Below are 18,251 nucleotides of genomic sequence, written 5' to 3'. Positions count from 1 at the left end.
ACGGCTGATGTTTCGAGCATTAGTCATTCATCAGAGCAATTGCTAGCCCTTCGTCTCTCCCTCTGATGAAGGGCTACCTCTCAAAACGTCAGCCTTACAAACCTCAACCTTTACAGTGGCCAATTTGCATTTCCAACTCAGTTGTTAACACTAAATTACCTGTTATACTCTCCCACTGATGCAGCACCACAGTTTTCTGTACAAACTTCCCCTTTATTCTCCCATAAAGTATAAGTTTGATAAACTGATCTGGCTGCAGACTGCTTCTTACCTAGAGGTGAAATGAAAGTGGAAGGTTGTTCACTGTTGCCTGTTTTCATTGTACTTGAGTATAAATTTTTATAGAACAAATTTAGAGTTGTGCTCCTATTGATGATAATTGAATCAAAATTTCAGAGGAAAATGTATTAAGTTTGAATTTCGTGCACTTAGATAGATGTGCTTGCAAATGAATGCCAATGTTTAGGCTATAGTTCCAGAGATTCTCTGTTGGTTTAGTTGGTACCTTGATTTTAAGAATCTTAAGTCTGATTATTCAGACCTTTCTTCTCCCATTTACCATTCGATATGTTGAATTTACTTGTTTGATACAGTTAAGTTTTATTTTTATAAATTAGACTTTCAATGAAAAATCTGATTTATCAAGAGCATTCAATCAATATATAGTAACATATGAAGTTGACATGATCACCTAATGTCTGCAATGGATTTCGCAGTAATTATGTTGATTGTTTTAAATGTATAATAAAGCAATTATTGAATCTGGTTTTTTCATGATATCATGAATTGGCAAACCTTGTGTCTGTTATCTGTGTCAAGCTTTGGCTTTGGCAGATACCTCAGACTTTGTTTGGTAATTCATGATATCATGCTCAATCTCATCCAATAACTTTATCTTTATTTATCAGACGTTTTGGTTTTGGTGTGTGGTATTGCTCAGTATTTTTACTAGTTGTGCTGTATTTTGACAAGCCCTAGGTGGGGTCAAAATACATATAATAAGGGTTGTGAGTATTGGAGCATAGGATACACAGCCAACCAGCTAAAAATATTTTTTTACAGCACAAAATAACCAACTGTTAAGATATTTATACTCTATCCATGCATTATTTTTACTCTACTTTGTACAGTTGGATGATAATCGCTTGATATAAGGGAAAAGGGTCACTGAGGTTGATTTACTTTTTTTCACTGCTATAACTTGTGCTGCTTGCAAATTGGTTCAAAATATTGGATAGTTTTTAGAACCTGTCAACATGTTTCCTGTTGATATAACATGTACCCAACCCATGACATGGCCCCATGGAAAGCTACTGAAAAATATTTACAGTACACCACATGTTAAACCTGTCACCTGAGTTTCTTGTTGTGACAAATAAGTCTTGCATATGAGCCAAATACTTTGTGTTGAAAGAGAAATTAGCTGGTGTTTAATTATGTATGGTAACCCAGCTGATAATGTTAAAACATTTATAATTTTTTACGCAAATTTGAATAGTATTGCTTTATGTGCCCTGCTGTACTCTGATTGAATGCAATCTGGTTGAAATTCTGTATGTTGAAAGTACCTTTAGTCCATTTTACATGCCATTACAGAGACTTGACTAATGCTTAGATTGTGTCGAATGGAACATGTTAATTCATGAGTGGTGTTTTCTCTTAGATTTCTGCGTTATAATCATCTCTCATTCTTGTCAGGTCCAAATCATCCCTCAGCTGCTTACTAGTATGTTTAATCAGTAATGGTAATAGGACAGAGGGGACTCCAATTTGGTCTGTAATCATATAAGTGATTAACATAATCAGACAACTACAAAGCAGGAATCCATTAATTTTTCTTGGTTTTCTTGGATTTTATTTGGTTTTCTCTGTAATATTTTTAGGTATAGATTCCTTCAATTGGATAGATATCTGATATGAATTTTTCTTTTATATTTCAGGTAATCAAGAGATTTGATTGTTCGATTTTTACTGGTATTCAATTGGACCCATTGGGAGATTATTGGATTAGTCAGTCATCAATTCAAAAACCCGAGGAGCAATGAGATTTGATCCTGAACAACTTTACTTTTTCAAGCTTGTTCTTGTTATGTTTTACATGGAGGAATTATTGCAATTGTGGAAGGGGAAGTTGTGGGTCCCTTCAAAGGCTTTCCTTTACTTTAATTGTGCTGAATTTCGTAGAGGTAAGAGCCCCACAAGAAATGACGAGGAGAGAGAATTATGTAATCATGGTACATCTAAATCTTGCCAGGAACAAAAGCATACAGATCTATATGGAGCCAGTCTTAAAGAAGAAACTAATGATGATGAGTCATTACAGGAGTTACCTGTCAATGCCCCTCCTAATGGAATACGTCATGATCATGTTCAGTGCAGGTCAAGAAACCAAGTTGAGAGGAAGGTAGCTTCAGCTAAAGGTCAGTTCCACTTGTTAAGAAATAAAGATTGTTTTGAGGCAAAGGCTGAAATGATTAAGGAAGACACCTTTGAAGAAAAAGTTAATGATGATGAGTCATTACAGGAGTTACCTGTCAAAGCCCCTCCTAATGGAATACGTCATGATCATGTTCAGTGCAGGTCAAGAAACCAAGCTGAGATGAAGGTAGCTTCAGCTGAAGGTCAGTTCCACTTGTTAAGAAATAAAGATTGTTTTGAGGCAAAGGCTGAAGTGATTAAGGAAGACACCTTTGAAGAAAAAGTTAATGATGATGAGTCATTACAGGAGTTACCTGTCAAAGCCCCTCCTAATGGAATACGTCATGACCATTTTCAGTGCTGTTTAGGAAACCTAGCTGGGAACAAGGTAGCTTTAGCTGAAGATCAGTTCCACTTGTTAAGAAATAAAGTTTGTGTTGAGTTAAAGGCTGAATTGATTAAGAAGGATGCCTTTGATACCCTTATAGAAAAAACAAAACACACCTTTAATATGATTGAAAAAGATACTTCCAGAATTGATGAAATTGTTGAGATGGGTGAGGAAGACTTTCCTGCAGATAAGATTCAATTATTGCGAGAGAAACTGGAGGAAGAGAGGAGTTGTGCCAAACAATCTCAAAAGGGTAACCCAAACAAAGTCAAATCTGGAGATGATTCATCAAACTCTTGGTGTGCTAATGAAGAGGGGCTTAATAAGACTATGTTATCATTTACCTCTGAGGCTTCATCCCTAAACTCGGTTCCTTCACCATCTGCATCTGAGGAAGCAGCTGGAGAATTGACAGAGAATACTTATCAAGAGGATTATGCTAGTTCTAGGCCTTTATCTGATAGTTCAGCAGAGTTACAGGCTGACTTTTATGAGATGTCAAGTTATGAAGAAGGTTTACTGTCAAAGGAAAATCATCTTGACACAGAAAGTGTGGCTGTGAAAGATAGCCTTGAACAGAGAGACCAAGAGTTCAAACAAAGGAGACAGCCAAATTGTATATGTGCTCGCCATCAAAACAATGATATTGTTGCTAAGCAGTTGCAAGTTAAAATTGAGGATCTTCTCCATAAACTAGATCAGTTACAAGCTGAGAATATATTCTATGTGGATCGTTGTCTTAAACAAGAGGAGGAAATAACTCGGTTGAAAGAGAATTTGACTCAAATTGAAGAGGAAAAACAAGGACTTGAATCTGAGGTGGGAAGACAGCTATTTCTTGAAGGCAAAAATAAACGTCATAGTAAGCTTTATCAGCCATTTACTGAACACTGTGGTGAGCAGATTATGCCTAATACAGCCAGTGGTGCCTCTTTTGATGGTACTGGTTTGGACGGAGAACAACTTGATATAGCAGGTCCTTGTTACAATTCAGGTACAAATTGTTTTTATGTAGGAGAAACTTTGTGTACAGTAAGTGTTTACAGAAAGTGACAGAAAGACTTGAGTACTGTGTTGTTACCAAAAAGATTCATTATTATATCCACATGTTCTTAGAAACTCTTGGGTTGGCCATGTTGAAAATAGAGAGTACATGCAGGTTGAAGTTTTTTGAGATTTTTTTTTTTACCCCCCTAAAAATGTAATAACTCTATGTTAGCATACAGAGTGGCATGTTGCTTACATCAATCAGATCACCACAGTAGGGTATGTATCTCGCACCAATCAGATCGTCAGATTAGGGTATGCATTGCACCAATCAGATTGCTGCATTAGGGTATGTATCTTGCACCAATCAGATTAGCACATTAGGGTATGCATTGCACCAATCAGATTGTTGCAGTAGAAGCACACGAAAGAAGCTCATGTAGAAAAGAAGTATGAATGAGGCAGTCTTTTGGCATGTCAGATTTAGTGGCATGTGATATCAGTGTTGATGATATGACTTGGTTTTGTCCCAAAGTGTTTGGCATCAGCTAGTTTTTGAAATGGCTTGCCTACATTGTGAGGGGAAAGGAAAAGATTTTTGACCTGCTGGGTACCTCTTTTGAAAGCAAATAAGATCGGGAAATATCAAGTTAAATAAAGTCGTCGTCGCAAAAGTTTACGGCTAGCACCTAGCAGCAAAACTTAAATTGTATGCATTAATTCATATGCAAAGTTATGTGAAATTATTTGCAGTTTCCAGGAATAGGAAACATTTTCCTTATGTTTTATGAGGTTGATTTCAGCTTCTTAGGATAAGTGAAGAAAATCAGATTCCATTCTATTGTTTGTGGTTTGCAGCAAGTCCCCAAACTTATTTGTGTACAAGTATGCAAGATTGCTGCCGCTGTTCAAACGATTTGATTATTTTAATTAAAATGAATTTTTGGTGTGAAAGTAAAAAAACGACAGAGCAAATCCATTTTTCTATTATCTGAAATGTTGAGCAATTCATTTACCAACAATATTGAATATAACTCTGCTCACCATCAACACTCATCTCATCAATTAACATAGGTAAACAAGAACAAGCATCTGTTAAAATTGTGATGACAATCTTCAGCCCGTAACACTGAGTGTGAATGAAAAGTATGAGCAAAGCTAAACCCCTCTTATGAAAGCAGTATTTCCTGAAGCGTTGCACATAACATTTGTAGTCAGTGTCAGCACTGCAAGCAACTTGTATTTACATTGCATGTTCATTGTATATTAACTTCCATTACTTCTTTTTGCAGGTCTTCTGCAATTTCTGATTCAAGAGATACTACTATCAAATTCAGAGCTTAGCAGAATTAAGGTTCTTGTTAGACCAAAAGTGGATAGTGAGAGACTTGCTAGCATTAGGAAAGGTTCTGAATTATTTAAAGAATTGGAATGCAGAGGAGAATTGTCATGCTCCTATGTTAAATGTCTTCTGGAAAAAATTGATCGTTCTGACCTTGCTGAGAAACTTGTTGCTTACAACAGGGATGGATTATTTAAAAGAGATGATTACTCACCTCAAGAAGGAAATCAGTGGTGTAAAGCATCTGAATTAATTTGTGGTGTAGATAATAGAACTTCAAATGAAGTGGAAGAAAGTAGAAAAATTTTTAATGGTGCTGATATTGATGAAGAGGTTCATGATGGCAACCATAGTAGCACCAGTTCCTCTTCTTGTCATTCAAATGATTCAAATGATTTTGTAGATATTTACAAAGCTGACTCACCTAGCGGGAGGTGTGGTTTTGCTTCAAGCTGTTCACAGTCTTCATCCAGTTCTGCTGTTAATATGCAATCTTTGACTAAAGATTCTCACTGTGGTGCTTCAACAATCAAATTAAATCCTGATCATCATGCTTTGAAGACATGGAAAAATTCTGGTGAGAGTGCATTTGATATCACAAATGGTGAGGAGAAGCAAGGAAGGTCTGTGTCTTTATTACTGACAGATGGATGTTTTGAAAGTGAAGAAGAGAAAAGAAGGGGTGCTTCCAAGGAGGAAGGAGGAAAAGATGGCTGTGGTAACTCTACTAGCATCTGTGATGGTGCAGTAAATGCATCTTATTTGATTCAGCACTGTAATACTGTGGATGTTGTAGATGGTCCTGGTTGTACTTCAAGTAGAGCACCAGATAGTTTAAAGCTTAAAAATATATCTGATGTGAGTCACGTTTCTCTTCCACCTGAAGGCATGCCTCAGAAGCAAAATGTATCATCTGCAACAGCTACTGCTCAAAAAAGTGCAGTCCTTGTTCAGCCTGATTCTTGCACAAGCAATCAATCAAATACATGGGAGCATGCAGGGGCTAGACCAAAAAATACTACTCAGAAGCAAAATTTTTCACATGTAAAGATCACTGCCAAAAAAGAGTCAGCCATAGATCAGTCTGATTCTTACACAAGTTATGAATCAATTGAATCCAAGCATTTAGGGGCCAGACCAAGAGACAGAACCCAAAAAGGGGACAGGTCATTGGATTCGTCTTCACTTTTCTCATCATTGGTTGACCTGGTTCCTCAACAAGTTGGAGAACCTGTGGTTCAGGGAGTGATCAATGCATTCTTGGCAAGACACTCCGAAGACAAACATCTTCATGAAAGTCTGTATTACAACAATGCTGAGGAGATGTTGGCTAAGGATATGGATAGCATGATGAATATGATTGACTCCAACCAAGCAAAACCATACCTTGGTGACTGCCAGGCTGCTGCCATGTCAGATTCATATTACCAACCATATTCTTCAGCATTTCCTCTGCCTAGTGAAGCATACATTGGTGAAGATGGCTTCCCTTTAGATTACACTTTCAATGGTAATTCTGTACTTCCACCTGGACCCTCGTCCAGCTATATTGGAGCTAGCATGAGCCAAAACAGTTATTTCAACTCATTTAATCCTAACATAGGTAGTGACTCTGCACTTGACACAAGTGAGCCTCAACTTCTCCAAAATGGGCATTTGACATCTTTGCAAAGAAGTGATTTCCTTCAATCAGGGTTCACCAGTGCAGGACTGACCTCTGACTTTCTGGGAACTACAGGACCTCAAATGACACATTCTGTAATCGGTACTCAGAGTAACATCAGCTTTACTGGATCAACATCAATTTTACCTCCAGAGCCTTTGCAATTGCAAACACCTTCAACCACAAATGTAGGATTATTGGCAAGTTCAGCAGGTAGTACTCCTATTTATGGTAACCAAGCAAATGCTTCAACAGGTCTTCCAACTTCATCTTCAGTGGCAAGGACTAATGGATCCAACAGCAGACTTTTATCAGGGTTAGAATCTGGTAGGAATACTCATTTGTCACCAGTCTCTTCAATTAGGGATGGTGTGAATACATCTGGACATAGGAACTCAAGCAGCATATTGAACACAATTGGCGATCATTTGGCCTCTGGAACCTACAGAGAAGGAAACAGTGCTGGTGATTCTTCAAGCTCTTGCTTAACATCTACTGCTAATACAGGAGGAGATCATGATCAAAGTTCTGCCCAGTCTGGTGGTTCAGTGTCAAATGAAAACTATGGCACTGAATCAGTGGAATCTACTGACAACTCCTTGCTTGAATTGGAACAGCGTGTGGAGGAAGCATGTGCTATGGTGGAAAGAGTACTGAGGGAGAGAGAAGAAAGAGAAGAGTTTGGCCGAGAAATTGAAAGAAAAGAGCGTGAAATTCGAGCAGAAAGAGCACGAAAGAAGAGAGAAAGAGAAGCAAGGGAGCTAGAGGAAGCCAGAGGATGGCCTCAACAGCAGGAACCAGTTACTGGACAATCTTTATGGCTTTGTGAGCATTACCAACGTCATTGTAGAGTACGTTTCCCTTGCTGTAACAACTTCTATTCCTGCCACCGTTGCCATAACAACTCCAAAGAATGTGAAAATGAGGAAGCTAAAGCAAGCCATGCGACGCACCTTAAATGCAGCTATTGTCATCATGAACAAGAGGTAAATGAAGAATTCAACATTTTAAATCATGATTATTACACCTCAATTTTTTTTGGTTAATAAGCACTCCTATTGAGTAGGCACCCTCATTCCAGTAAGTGCCTCTATTCCATTTCAGTAATAGCACTGTTAGAGTACATGTACACGGAGATCAATGGTGGTACATCCTCCTTAAATTACTTACTTAGAGCCTCCCAACAAATATGTAGTCTTGGTCAATGTCTCAACTATTGTGTTGCCAAGAGTGCACAGTTCCTTTGAACAAAAAAATCCTGTGCTAACATTTTGCAATGATCGCTTGGCTAGTCATTTTCAAATGGAAGGATCCAGGGACAACAAATCCATTTTTCAGTCTATTTCATCCTCGCACAAATAAATATCAAAGCTCTGTTTCACATTCTACTGTTTCTCAATAAAGAAATAAGCACTCTGTCCCCATTAATCACCCTGTTTCCAATAAGTGCCCTCCCTAGAGGTACTAAAAGCAAATAGGTGCCCAGGGTGCTAAATCAAATTGTTATGGTAGCTTTATTTTTCTCTAACTTTGGGGAAAATTTTACTGTAGACCACATACGTTGCTCGTTAGTCTGTAACTATCAAGTATAAAGACATTATTTACAAGCTACATGTTTGTGTCTGCCAACAAGAAGTTGCCAAATCTGCAACTTTGGTGACAAATTTTGTGGCCAAAATGTTTTCATTTGCCATGATGTTTTTACTTACCATGGCAACCAAAATGGCCTTATCTTGGAGTGTTTGCTCTTTGTAATTTCTTAACGAGGTCATTTGTGTTACAAACTCATCATTCCAACTGATGCAGTCAGTAATACTGACTGTAAAATTTGGCTTCTAAGTTAAGACCAAGTGATTTTCTCATTCACTGAAAACAAAAAATAAATTTTTTCTTCTCTTTGCAGATTGCAGAAGATAGTGCCAAATGTCGTAGCTGTGGAGCAAAGATGTCAGCTTATTTCTGTGGAATCTGCAAGCATTTCACAAGTATAGACAAAAACCCTTATCACTGTGATAAATGTGGAATATGCAGGTAAGTTCACTACATTAAAAAAATTTTTAAGAAACACATTTCTACCATCCTTGAAATGTTTGATACCAATCACTTAGGACTGAAAGGCAAAAATCACAAAAAGTGCTCTTAAACACCAAGCACTAAATAAGATGCAGTCATGATGTTCCAAATGAGCTTGCTCTTTTAACAATGGCTACTGACTTAGCATGCCTGCCAAGCTACTAGCAGTTAATCTTTGTAACATTGTTATTTAATTTAGATGTATTGGGTGGAGATCTTGTGCTTCATCAAAGTTCGTGATACTTAATGTATTTTTTTTGTTTGTATCTAGCTTTCTAGAAATTATGAGATCAGTTGTGGTAGGAAAGAGTTGTTGATTTTGTTTTATTTTCTTAGGATACACAAAGACAAGTCATTCCATTGTGATGTGTGTAATGTTTGTCTTGACAAACGGCTTCAAGGAAAACACAAGTGCAGACCTGACTCTGGTCATGATGAATGCTGCATCTGTCTTGAGGTGAGCTGTTAACCTACAAGTACATATACCTGCTTCAGTGTAGGTTTTCTTAGTATTCTGTCAGTTGTAAATCTCATTTTCCATACCTTTTGTATAATTTGAAACTTTTCAGCTCAAGATACTTGTGCATAACAACTGCCTTGCTTTTCTTGTCACATGAACATAACAAACATGTCTATACCCACAATTATGTGTATGCTTTCACATTATCACCTTACAGGTTCATGGTATTGTGAACTTCTTATCATTTTAATGCAAATTATAATTCTCTCATTGTTCTTGTTTTATTATAGGATGCATTTAGTGGATGTCAAATTTTACCTTGCTCACACAAAGTCCATCGCGAATGTGCAATAGCAATGATACAGAATGGGATGTAAGTAGCTATTTGATATTGGAGTCCCATTTGTGAAGACTTTTTGCTGTAATTCATGTTCCTGGTCTAACGTTTTGTTAACTCTTTAACTCACAGATCAAATTTGTAATTCTCCTTACTGTCAATCAGACAATTCTTATAAAATTAGGTCAGAGAACTTTGAATTGGATCAACTAATTATCCCCAAATTGATATTTTTCTTTATTCATATCTCTTGTCTGGTTGGTATTGTATTGATATTGTAAGGAGAAATTCTGTCTTGGTCACTCATGGGAGTTAAAGGGTTAAGTCTTCTGAGTGTAGGAAAGCCAATGCTGCTTGAAAGTGACTTGGGACCAGAATTGAAGCTATGTGTGATGTTGTTCTTCATAGCATTATTTTACATTGTTCTGTAATAACTACTTGAACCTCAGTAATCATTGAGATTTTTTTGTTTATGTTTTAGTCGCACCTGTCCAGTCTGTCGACACCCACTATACAGCCCAGCTCCTGAATGAAAATCTCTGTTGACGTTTACAAAGTGCTGCAAATTAACTTCTGCAATGATGTTGATTTGGAAATTATTCTTTGAGGCAAATCACAATCAAAGTGGTGGAATCAAGTACTCTCAGGAAGTAATTGGGGAATCACAGCCTGGTGAAGCCTATCCAATGAAAGAGCCAAGTAAGTTTGTCTTGTATGAGAGAAAACTTTACAATTAAGGTGTTTATGGTACCTGTAATTCAGTAAAAGAGACATTACAGTGGGATGGAACCAATCACTTTAAGTTTGTTAAATATTTCTTACTGCCAGCTTTAGAGCTTCTTCTAATGTTCATCATTACAAAGCACGTAAATTAATTCCATAGCTATGATTTCCCAGAGAATGATGTAATAATGGGTGGAGTAATTACTATTTTCATTTTTTGTTGTAGTCCTACCTGGTCAATGTGGACACAAGTTTTACAGTCCATCACCAGACTGAAAATTTCATCGGCACATTGGTTATGATTGGTGACAAATGATAGCACCAGGCTCTGTTAACTTTTAAGACAAGCCATATTACTTTGCTTGAACTGAAAGAAGTCAAAATTTAAATTGTGTTCAAGTTGTTTTTTGGGAAGACGAATGTGCACAAGTTTCCATCATGATGTGAGTAGGAATACCTTGTTACCCTCTAACTCCCAGAATTGATTGACCTCAAACTTTTCCCAAAGTTTCTATATAGTCCAGCAATCAAGGAATGAGAATAATCAAACTCATCAGATAGACGTTTTTGTCTTGATCTAGCATCAAATTCTGGTTACTAAATTGCAGTACAAGGTAATATGTAGCAGTTTGAGGGGAGAATTAACAATCAGTTCTTGGGAGTTAAAGGGTGAAGGAATTGATCAACCATTATTGGTTGTGCAATCGATTAGATGGCCATAAATTATATGTACTTATAGGTTGCAATCAGAGAGGTTCAGAAGTTTAGATTTGTTAGCCAGTGGGCCAAAGATTGATATTTGAACGTGCGGCTTGTTAAGGTTGTTTAGATAAGCAGAAAAAAAAGGGAAAAAAATGAAAGAAATAGATACAATCGTTTATATTTGATATTACAGAATGGAATCATTTATTCCTAGTTCAAGTTAAATTTTCTGAGAAAACTGTTATTTCAAATCTTGTACTATATATATTTAAATATTTTTATTTATTAAAATGATGGAGGAAATGTTTTACATCGTGTTATTGTGGTATTTTAAAGATTATATGTTAATTTTGGCTCTATTTTAAATGTTCGTATTTCTCAACTTCAACTTCAAATAACTTAAATCAATTTTTAAAAAAACCGAGGTTTCCTTCACGCTACATTAATTTTTGCAATGAACGTTTGCTTGCCAGTGTCATTCAAAAATATCTTCTTCGCATTAAGTTTAGTTCGAAGTATCAGATAAAATATATTCTTTCGCGAGCGGCTTTCCGAGTTGTATTACAAGGTTTTCTGGTTTTCGTTTACCGACGAAAATTTTGTTTTACACAAGACGTGATTAGTATGATTACTGAAATACTTAGACGTTTCATTTAAAACTTAAAATGTTATTGCTTCGATTCTTTTCTTTTCTCACTGAAATGTTCTATGCAGTAATTTTTACGGGATAAATACTTTGCACGAAAGTTTTTGTTATTGTTTTGACTGTCAGTCAGGCCATGCCCCCGACCCAGCCCCTATATGGATGTTTTGTACTCGTATGGATGTTTTGTACTCGTCGTAAATTTTGATTGAGGATGGCCGCCAAAGATTCATTTGAAATTATTGATGGTGAATCGCCAAAAGAGTTCACCGAAGGTAAGAATGGTTGATACCCTTCCTTTCTTTTAATTTTTATCAAGAAACTAGATTTTAATTGACGGAACACTTGATTATTCGAATTTGACAGTGACTTGTGAGCTGGAGGAGTTCGAAGTACATTTTGAAGATCATGGTGAACCGGTAAGCTTGAGTTTCGTGTTCTAAAGCTGGCTATTGATCGAATTGAAATGGGCTGTCGATCTTTAATTAAGCTGCATGGTACTATTTTATGAGATGAATGCCCATTTCGTATAGCCAGCGAGTATTTATTTAGTTTAATACGCCGCAAGTTGCGTCGTACATTTACTGTAAATTTACTGCTCCTGGGGAACTAGTGATTTCAATATTTTGTTTCTAACCGCTGTGTGGATTCTTTGTGCGGTAAGAGCTTGAATTATTTCACACCACTGATGGTCAACAAAGGAAAACTGTGAAATTACGAGGATTTGTTTATTTTATCCGGTTTTTGGTTTGTCACGTGATCCGAATATTGGTCGCGGCCATGACAGATTTGACTGCATAGCACAAAGAATCGATCGTCGAGCCTAAAACTGCTAAAACATTTCCAAAAATTCGTATTTGTATTTTCTTATATATGCTAAGGATCTTAAGCTTCAGAAGTTAAGTATCCATGCCATATTTCTTCAACAAACTAGCCTCACGAATGTGTTTTGATCTGCATTCATGAGTGAATGGTCAGTAAAATAATTTCGTCATTTCTCGATGTTTAAGTGTTGTGGTTGTTTTTCAGTTTCTTTTAAAACAGATATGGGCTTTTAGAATTTAAAAAAATCAAAACAAATGCTTAAGTGTAACATTAAGTACCAAAGTGTGTTCTGAACATTTCGAAGACGATGATTTTGAGTTTGTGGACAGACGAGCCAAGAGATTGAAAGATGGCGCCTGTCTTTCACAGTTTTTATGGTCAACCAGTGGTTATTTCAATAGGAAATAGTGTTTCGTTTCCGGCACGATAATATAAGGAATGGCTGTTACAGTTTTAGGAAAAGTTTGAGAATAATAGATTACTTTAAAGCAAGGGAAAGTCTGGGAATTCCGCTTTAAAATATACATCTTTGAGAGAAGACTGGGAAATTGAAATTTCAAGTAAATATGAAATAATTCATCTCGTATTGACCATTTCCACGATGAAAGATGGTAACACTTTCCTCTATGATGTTGAATATGTACATTGTTTAGAACAGTTGATAGCTCCCTGACCACTATATCCTTCCTCTTTGTAATGCAAGTTGAAGTTGGTTTGTGAATGTAATAATACATTTACTTGGGCTTTCAAGGAAATCAGTAAATTTTTTTCATGTTACCTTGAGGAATTATGAATTCATGTACACTGTATGTAACTTGCAGAAAGTTTTCATCTATGGGTAGAAAGGGTGACTGTCAGGGGGATGTTTGAGGTCATTATCAGGATTCACTCAATTTGTCAGAGCAATTTACATTTGTCAGGGAAAGTCTGGGAATTTCAAAAAGTTATGACTGTGACAACCAATATGCTAGGGGGTACTTTTGTATCAACCTGTATACTGCTCTAGTTTCTTTCTCTGTATCTCCTTTAACATGTGAAGAAGCCCAGTGAAAACTGAGCACCAAACATGAGATTTATAAATCTCCTCAGGATTGCCTAGCAGTTCCTCATTAGCAAATAATATTTTGGGTCATATAGGTTCTCAAAACTTCTGAAGATGGTTACTAAACTTTGGGATTGCTGTTCATCTAGTTATTTAAGAACCATGACAGGCAGGCTCTGTATAGTTTCTGTATTCTGTAAAGGCATAAACCAAGCATTTGAAATGAGAATTATAAATCCCCTTGAGATCAGCAGTTCCTCATCAACATATAATTCAGGAAAATGTCAGACTGCCTGTCATTTGGTTGTTTGAAAACTTTGACCACCTCTCAGTCACATAACCAGAACATAAAATTAACACGAAACAAAAAACAATTACAGCTTTTGGTAAGATATAGCTTCATTCTCACCCCAAATCACAAAATCATTATAAGAGTTCTTTTTGTGATCAATTTGCTTCCCTTTTGTGCCCATTTCAAGTATTTTTGTGACCTTTAAAGATCCTGTGCTTAAGAGTTTGGTTTTCCAGCTCACTGTGTTTATAATCTCAGTTACAAACTCCATCTGTTTTGTTGCCTATTTCTATAACACCACAGTCTTTTAAAAGCTGAGTTATTGGTGAATATAAAAATTTCAGCAAGTGAAGAAGCAGTTTCACCTATAATATGTCTTCTGAAGTAGAACTCGAGTGACCATTTTGAATTCTTGTTTATCCATTTCAAACCATGTGACCACACAGCTAAAAAGGTCCATTGTCCATGGCTTCCTTTTTTTTTCTTTTTTTTTTTTTTCTTTTTTTTGAGAATTGGTATTAAGGAACAACTTTATGAGAAAATGCAAGAGGTGTAACTGATGATGGAACATTCAGGAAGGGTTTTCAAGGGAGGTGTTCCCGTAAGAATTTGCTGTTACTACCGGTAATACTTTCTCCTAACTTGAGAATATTAGCTATGATGAATATCTTTTTACCTCAATTTACAACTGTACAACAGCCTGGCCTGGTTACATCATTTTTATTCATACATACATTGTATGAATATTTGCATGGCTAAACATTGACATATACAGATGTTGATAACATAATGATATACACAAGTATATGTATATATTAACAATGATCCTTGAAGAAAGTGAAAGTGCTTGACATCTTGAAGTGAAAACAAGAATCGTCCCCAAGTTCCAAACACCACAACAGATAGAGGCTTGTTTTGGGACGAGACTGTTTATTAAATGTATACATCCTATGTATATAAAACACTAGACTATTAAATTAAAGGTATTCAATGGATACAATAAAACAATGGTCTAGTAATTGGGAATAATACAAGCTCTAATGAAAATATAGAAATGATTAAAACTGCCCACGGTGTAGGTGGGAGGGAAATTAAAACTTACCTAGAAGCTAGAAATAAACTTTTTACTTGCTTGCATGATGGGCATATACTGTTACAGTAATGGTGATGTCATCTAATTGTCTCTCTTATAGATCATAAGTAAGAAGTCATCAGTAATCAATTTTTTTGATTGAAGGGAGATTGTATCAGACAAAGAAAGAACTGGAAAGTTATTTTAAATGCTTTAAAATATGTGATATATGCAATAACCTTTTTTTTCCAAGATGCTAGTTTTTAAGAGCTTTATTGCTGCAGGCAGTATGTACAACAGAAACATGTACATCCAAAACTGTTATTTACTTGGCCTTATGCAACAAGTGTAAATTGCAGTACACTCAGTTTACGTTGCCAGAATTTAAAGTACATTTTAACCTTTTCACTCCCACATCACATTTAGTAATTCTCCTATGTTGTGGCATTTAAGTAGTATTTATATACACACTTAATTATTGCATTAGCATGCATTGGATATTCGATAACATCTTGAGTTTGGCTTATGGACAAGTGTTTTTTTTTTCATGGAACCAATTCGGGGGAAGTATTTGACAACAGATTTTATTCAAATTCCCTGAATCTGATTTCTTGCACAGAGTGTATGAATTAAGAGTTACAAACCTACTGAGACAAACATTTGGGTTGATTTCTAAATGGAGGAAGCTAATATTTTGGCTGCTTTGTAACTGATCGTTTATAACTCAAAGTTGTGGAAGTGTTTACATTTAATGTCATAATGTAATATCCATCCTGAAATTTGAAGGGAACTGGTGGTTTCTTTGTTATGGCCATACCTTTTTTTAGACCATAAAACCTTAATATCAGGTGCAGTTGTTTTTAAATGCTCAAGTGAAACCTCAAAGATGCATTACACTAAGTGGTTTCATTTTGTAGTTTGTGGCTTTTATCATTGTTATGGAGATGGCTTTGACTTGTATTTGAAGCCAAAAAGAATTCCATTTTGGAACTCTTTGAGCTGATGTCGAGAGTTGTGGGAATGAGTGGTGATGAGTTTTACAAAATCTAAGCTAATGAAATATTTGTGGATATGAGGTGGAAGAAATTGCAAATCAGGAGACATTCCTGGTAGTTTGTTAAAACTGAGTATTTCACTTAAAATTCTTTAAAGCTTTTGCAAATTAAGCAGCATCTTTCTGTACTCTAGCCAAAGAGCAGCCAGGAGTCAGTAAAGGAAAATACTACTTTATGTTATCATTAATCCTAATGGTGTTTAAAATAAGAAATGAATCTCTACCTTCTCGCTGGTGTTACATAATATATACAAGTTAAATTAGTCCAGGGTTTGAGGGGTGAGAGGTGCACTTACAGTTTTTGAGAGCAGTTTACCTGTTTTGTTTTGGTTAACAGCCTGCAAGTGTTGGAGAACTATCTACAAGGAATGAGACAGAAACAGAGCAGCCCAGGCAGCAAGGACTGTCTTTTGGAACTTTTTGGCAAGAACACCATGACCAGATGGAAAAGAAGGCTGAGGATTGCGAGGAAGAAAATTCTGAATTGTTTCAGTTGGGGCAGGATGGTTTTAACACAAGAAAACAAGAGCGTAGAAGCAAAGTGCGTCAGTTATCTGAGAAAATAAACAGGGAGTCCCAAAAGCCAGGTAAGCTCAGGTTTTTCTGAAAAATGGTAATTTTTTAGTTGAAAATGTAAAAAAAAATTTTTTCCTTTTTTTTTTTTTTTAATTTTTTAAACTTGTCAAAAATTAGGAAAAAAAATCAATTCTCTGAACTCAAATGACCTTTTACAATATAAATATTGAATACAGTATGTTCTTTTTCCCTTTGTTTTGTTTTGGGAGGAGATGAAATGTGCACTGTGTACAAGTTACTGACCTAGATGGCTTGATATTAGCCAAGTTTTCTTCTTGTGTTTTGTCAGCAAAGATGAAATCTAGGTCCATAAAAATGCAAAATCAAAGAATACCGTCCTATGATCATCAACTTGTGAATAAACAAACTTAGAAATCAAACATTCGAATTTGGGAACTTGTAATCAGTAGTCTTATAGCAAAACTTGTGTTGTAAAGATTAAAATGACCAAAAGAACTCCAAAATAATTTCAAAATTTTCAGTTTCACTTTGTAACTTTGCTTGAAAGCTTCTAAAAGTCATGGATAAATCTAAAATAATAAATCTCTGCACTAAAACTTTCTCCCAAAGAAGTAAGCAGATCATCCCAGTCTCAGGAAAGAGCACCATACAGTGAGAGGATGATAAGAATGATAGAGACCAGTAGAGCTGAACCACATTCAGTCGAGTTTCAGTCTGGTCCAAAGGGTGGAAGTGGCTCACTAAGTTTCTCAATCCAACCAATCCCATGGCAGGGATCTGAAAAAGATGTTTCAGGCAATGAACAGTCTGCTTTGGGTGCTGGGCCAAGCCTTGTAACTAAGACTTTGCCTAACTCTGCTGAAGGTAGTGAAATTGCCCCCCATGTTCATAGCACTACCCAAATGCCAGGTAAGCTTAGCTTGGTCAAGAAACAATCTTTATACACACTTTTGCATCAAAATGCGCACACTCTTAAATGATAGAAAACACTTTTTTTAAAAGAGTGTGGTTAAAAGCTTTGGGTCTTTTTTCAAAGAAATGGAAAAGTGCCTGTTCAATTTTAATTTTCACTGACCAATGAAAATTGAAGCCTTCTGTGAAATTTTCTCTTTTTTCAATGTGATGTATTAAATTTGAAAATGGAAATACTTGAAAATCCAAATCCCATTTTACTCAGGATTTCAGTGTTCTCCTTTCCAGATGGTAACCAGTAAATTTAACTGCTTGTAGTGCCTCTTGTTACTGCTTAAATTACTCAAAATTCTAGAAATGTCAGCAGATAAAGACTGCTCTGCAGTTTGACACTTTCTTTTACTTGTGTTGCTTAACATAAGGGAGAACTTTAATAATTTGGAGTCCATCTAAGGACTAAGTCTCTGCACTAAAACTTTCTCCCAAAGAAGTAAGCAGATCATCCCAGTCTCAGGAAAGAGCACCATACAGTGAGAGGATGATAAGAATGATAGAGACCAGTAGAGCTGAACCACATTCAGTCGAGTTTCAGTCTGGTCCAAAGGGTGGAAGTGGCTCACTAAGTTTCTCAATCCAACCAATCCCATGGCAGGGATCTGAAAAAGATGTTTCAGGCAATGAACAGTCTGCTTTGGGTGCTGGGTCAAGCTTTGTAACTAAGACTTTGCCTAACTCTGCTGAAGGTAGTGAAATTGCCCCCCATGTTCATAGCACTACC

The 18,251-nt window shown here is 36.2% G+C and overlaps 2 protein-coding genes across 8 annotated transcripts in view; both read left to right on the top strand.

Annotated features, from left to right (window-relative positions):
* The window catches only part of LOC131789197 (uncharacterized), a 57,133-nt gene extending 45,725 nt beyond the window's left edge, over positions 1–11,408 (top strand). For 6 of the 7 annotated variants that reach the window (XM_066172107.1, XM_066172109.1, XM_066172106.1 and 3 more), the window contains 7 exons: positions 1,941–3,803; positions 5,089–7,787; positions 8,705–8,832; positions 9,211–9,331; positions 9,625–9,707; positions 10,153–10,370; positions 10,621–11,408. In XM_066172107.1, the coding sequence (XP_066028204.1) occupies positions 2,042–3,803; positions 5,089–7,787; positions 8,705–8,832; positions 9,211–9,331; positions 9,625–9,707; positions 10,153–10,204 (4,845 nt within the window). In that variant the 5' untranslated portion in view covers positions 1,941–2,041 and the 3' untranslated portion in view covers positions 10,205–10,370; positions 10,621–11,408. Of the gene's footprint in view, positions 1–1,940; positions 3,804–5,088; positions 7,788–8,704; positions 8,833–9,210; positions 9,332–9,624; positions 9,712–10,152; positions 10,371–10,620 lie in introns of those variants that run through there. The other variant, XM_066172112.1, reaches the window with a different exon arrangement.
* Positions 11,409–11,933: 525 nt separating this feature from the next.
* The window catches only part of LOC131789202 (uncharacterized), a 6,992-nt gene continuing 674 nt past the window's right edge, over positions 11,934–18,251 (top strand). Inside the window, exons 1-5 of the mRNA XM_066171936.1 lie at positions 11,934–12,014; positions 12,106–12,158; positions 16,362–16,611; positions 17,171–17,470; positions 17,962–18,236. Coding sequence (XP_066028033.1) covers positions 11,954–12,014; positions 12,106–12,158; positions 16,362–16,611; positions 17,171–17,470; positions 17,962–18,236 — 939 coding nt within the window. The 5' untranslated portion in view covers positions 11,934–11,953. The remainder of the gene's footprint in view (positions 12,015–12,105; positions 12,159–16,361; positions 16,612–17,170; positions 17,471–17,961; positions 18,237–18,251) is intronic.

This window comes from Pocillopora verrucosa, chromosome 9 (genome assembly GCF_036669915.1).
Source record: "Pocillopora verrucosa isolate sample1 chromosome 9, ASM3666991v2, whole genome shotgun sequence".
In the NCBI taxonomy this organism is placed as follows: domain Eukaryota; kingdom Metazoa; phylum Cnidaria; class Anthozoa; order Scleractinia; family Pocilloporidae; genus Pocillopora; species Pocillopora verrucosa.
The sequence above is the reverse complement of the archived record's forward strand: the minus strand, read 5'-3'. Positions and strand labels throughout refer to the sequence as shown.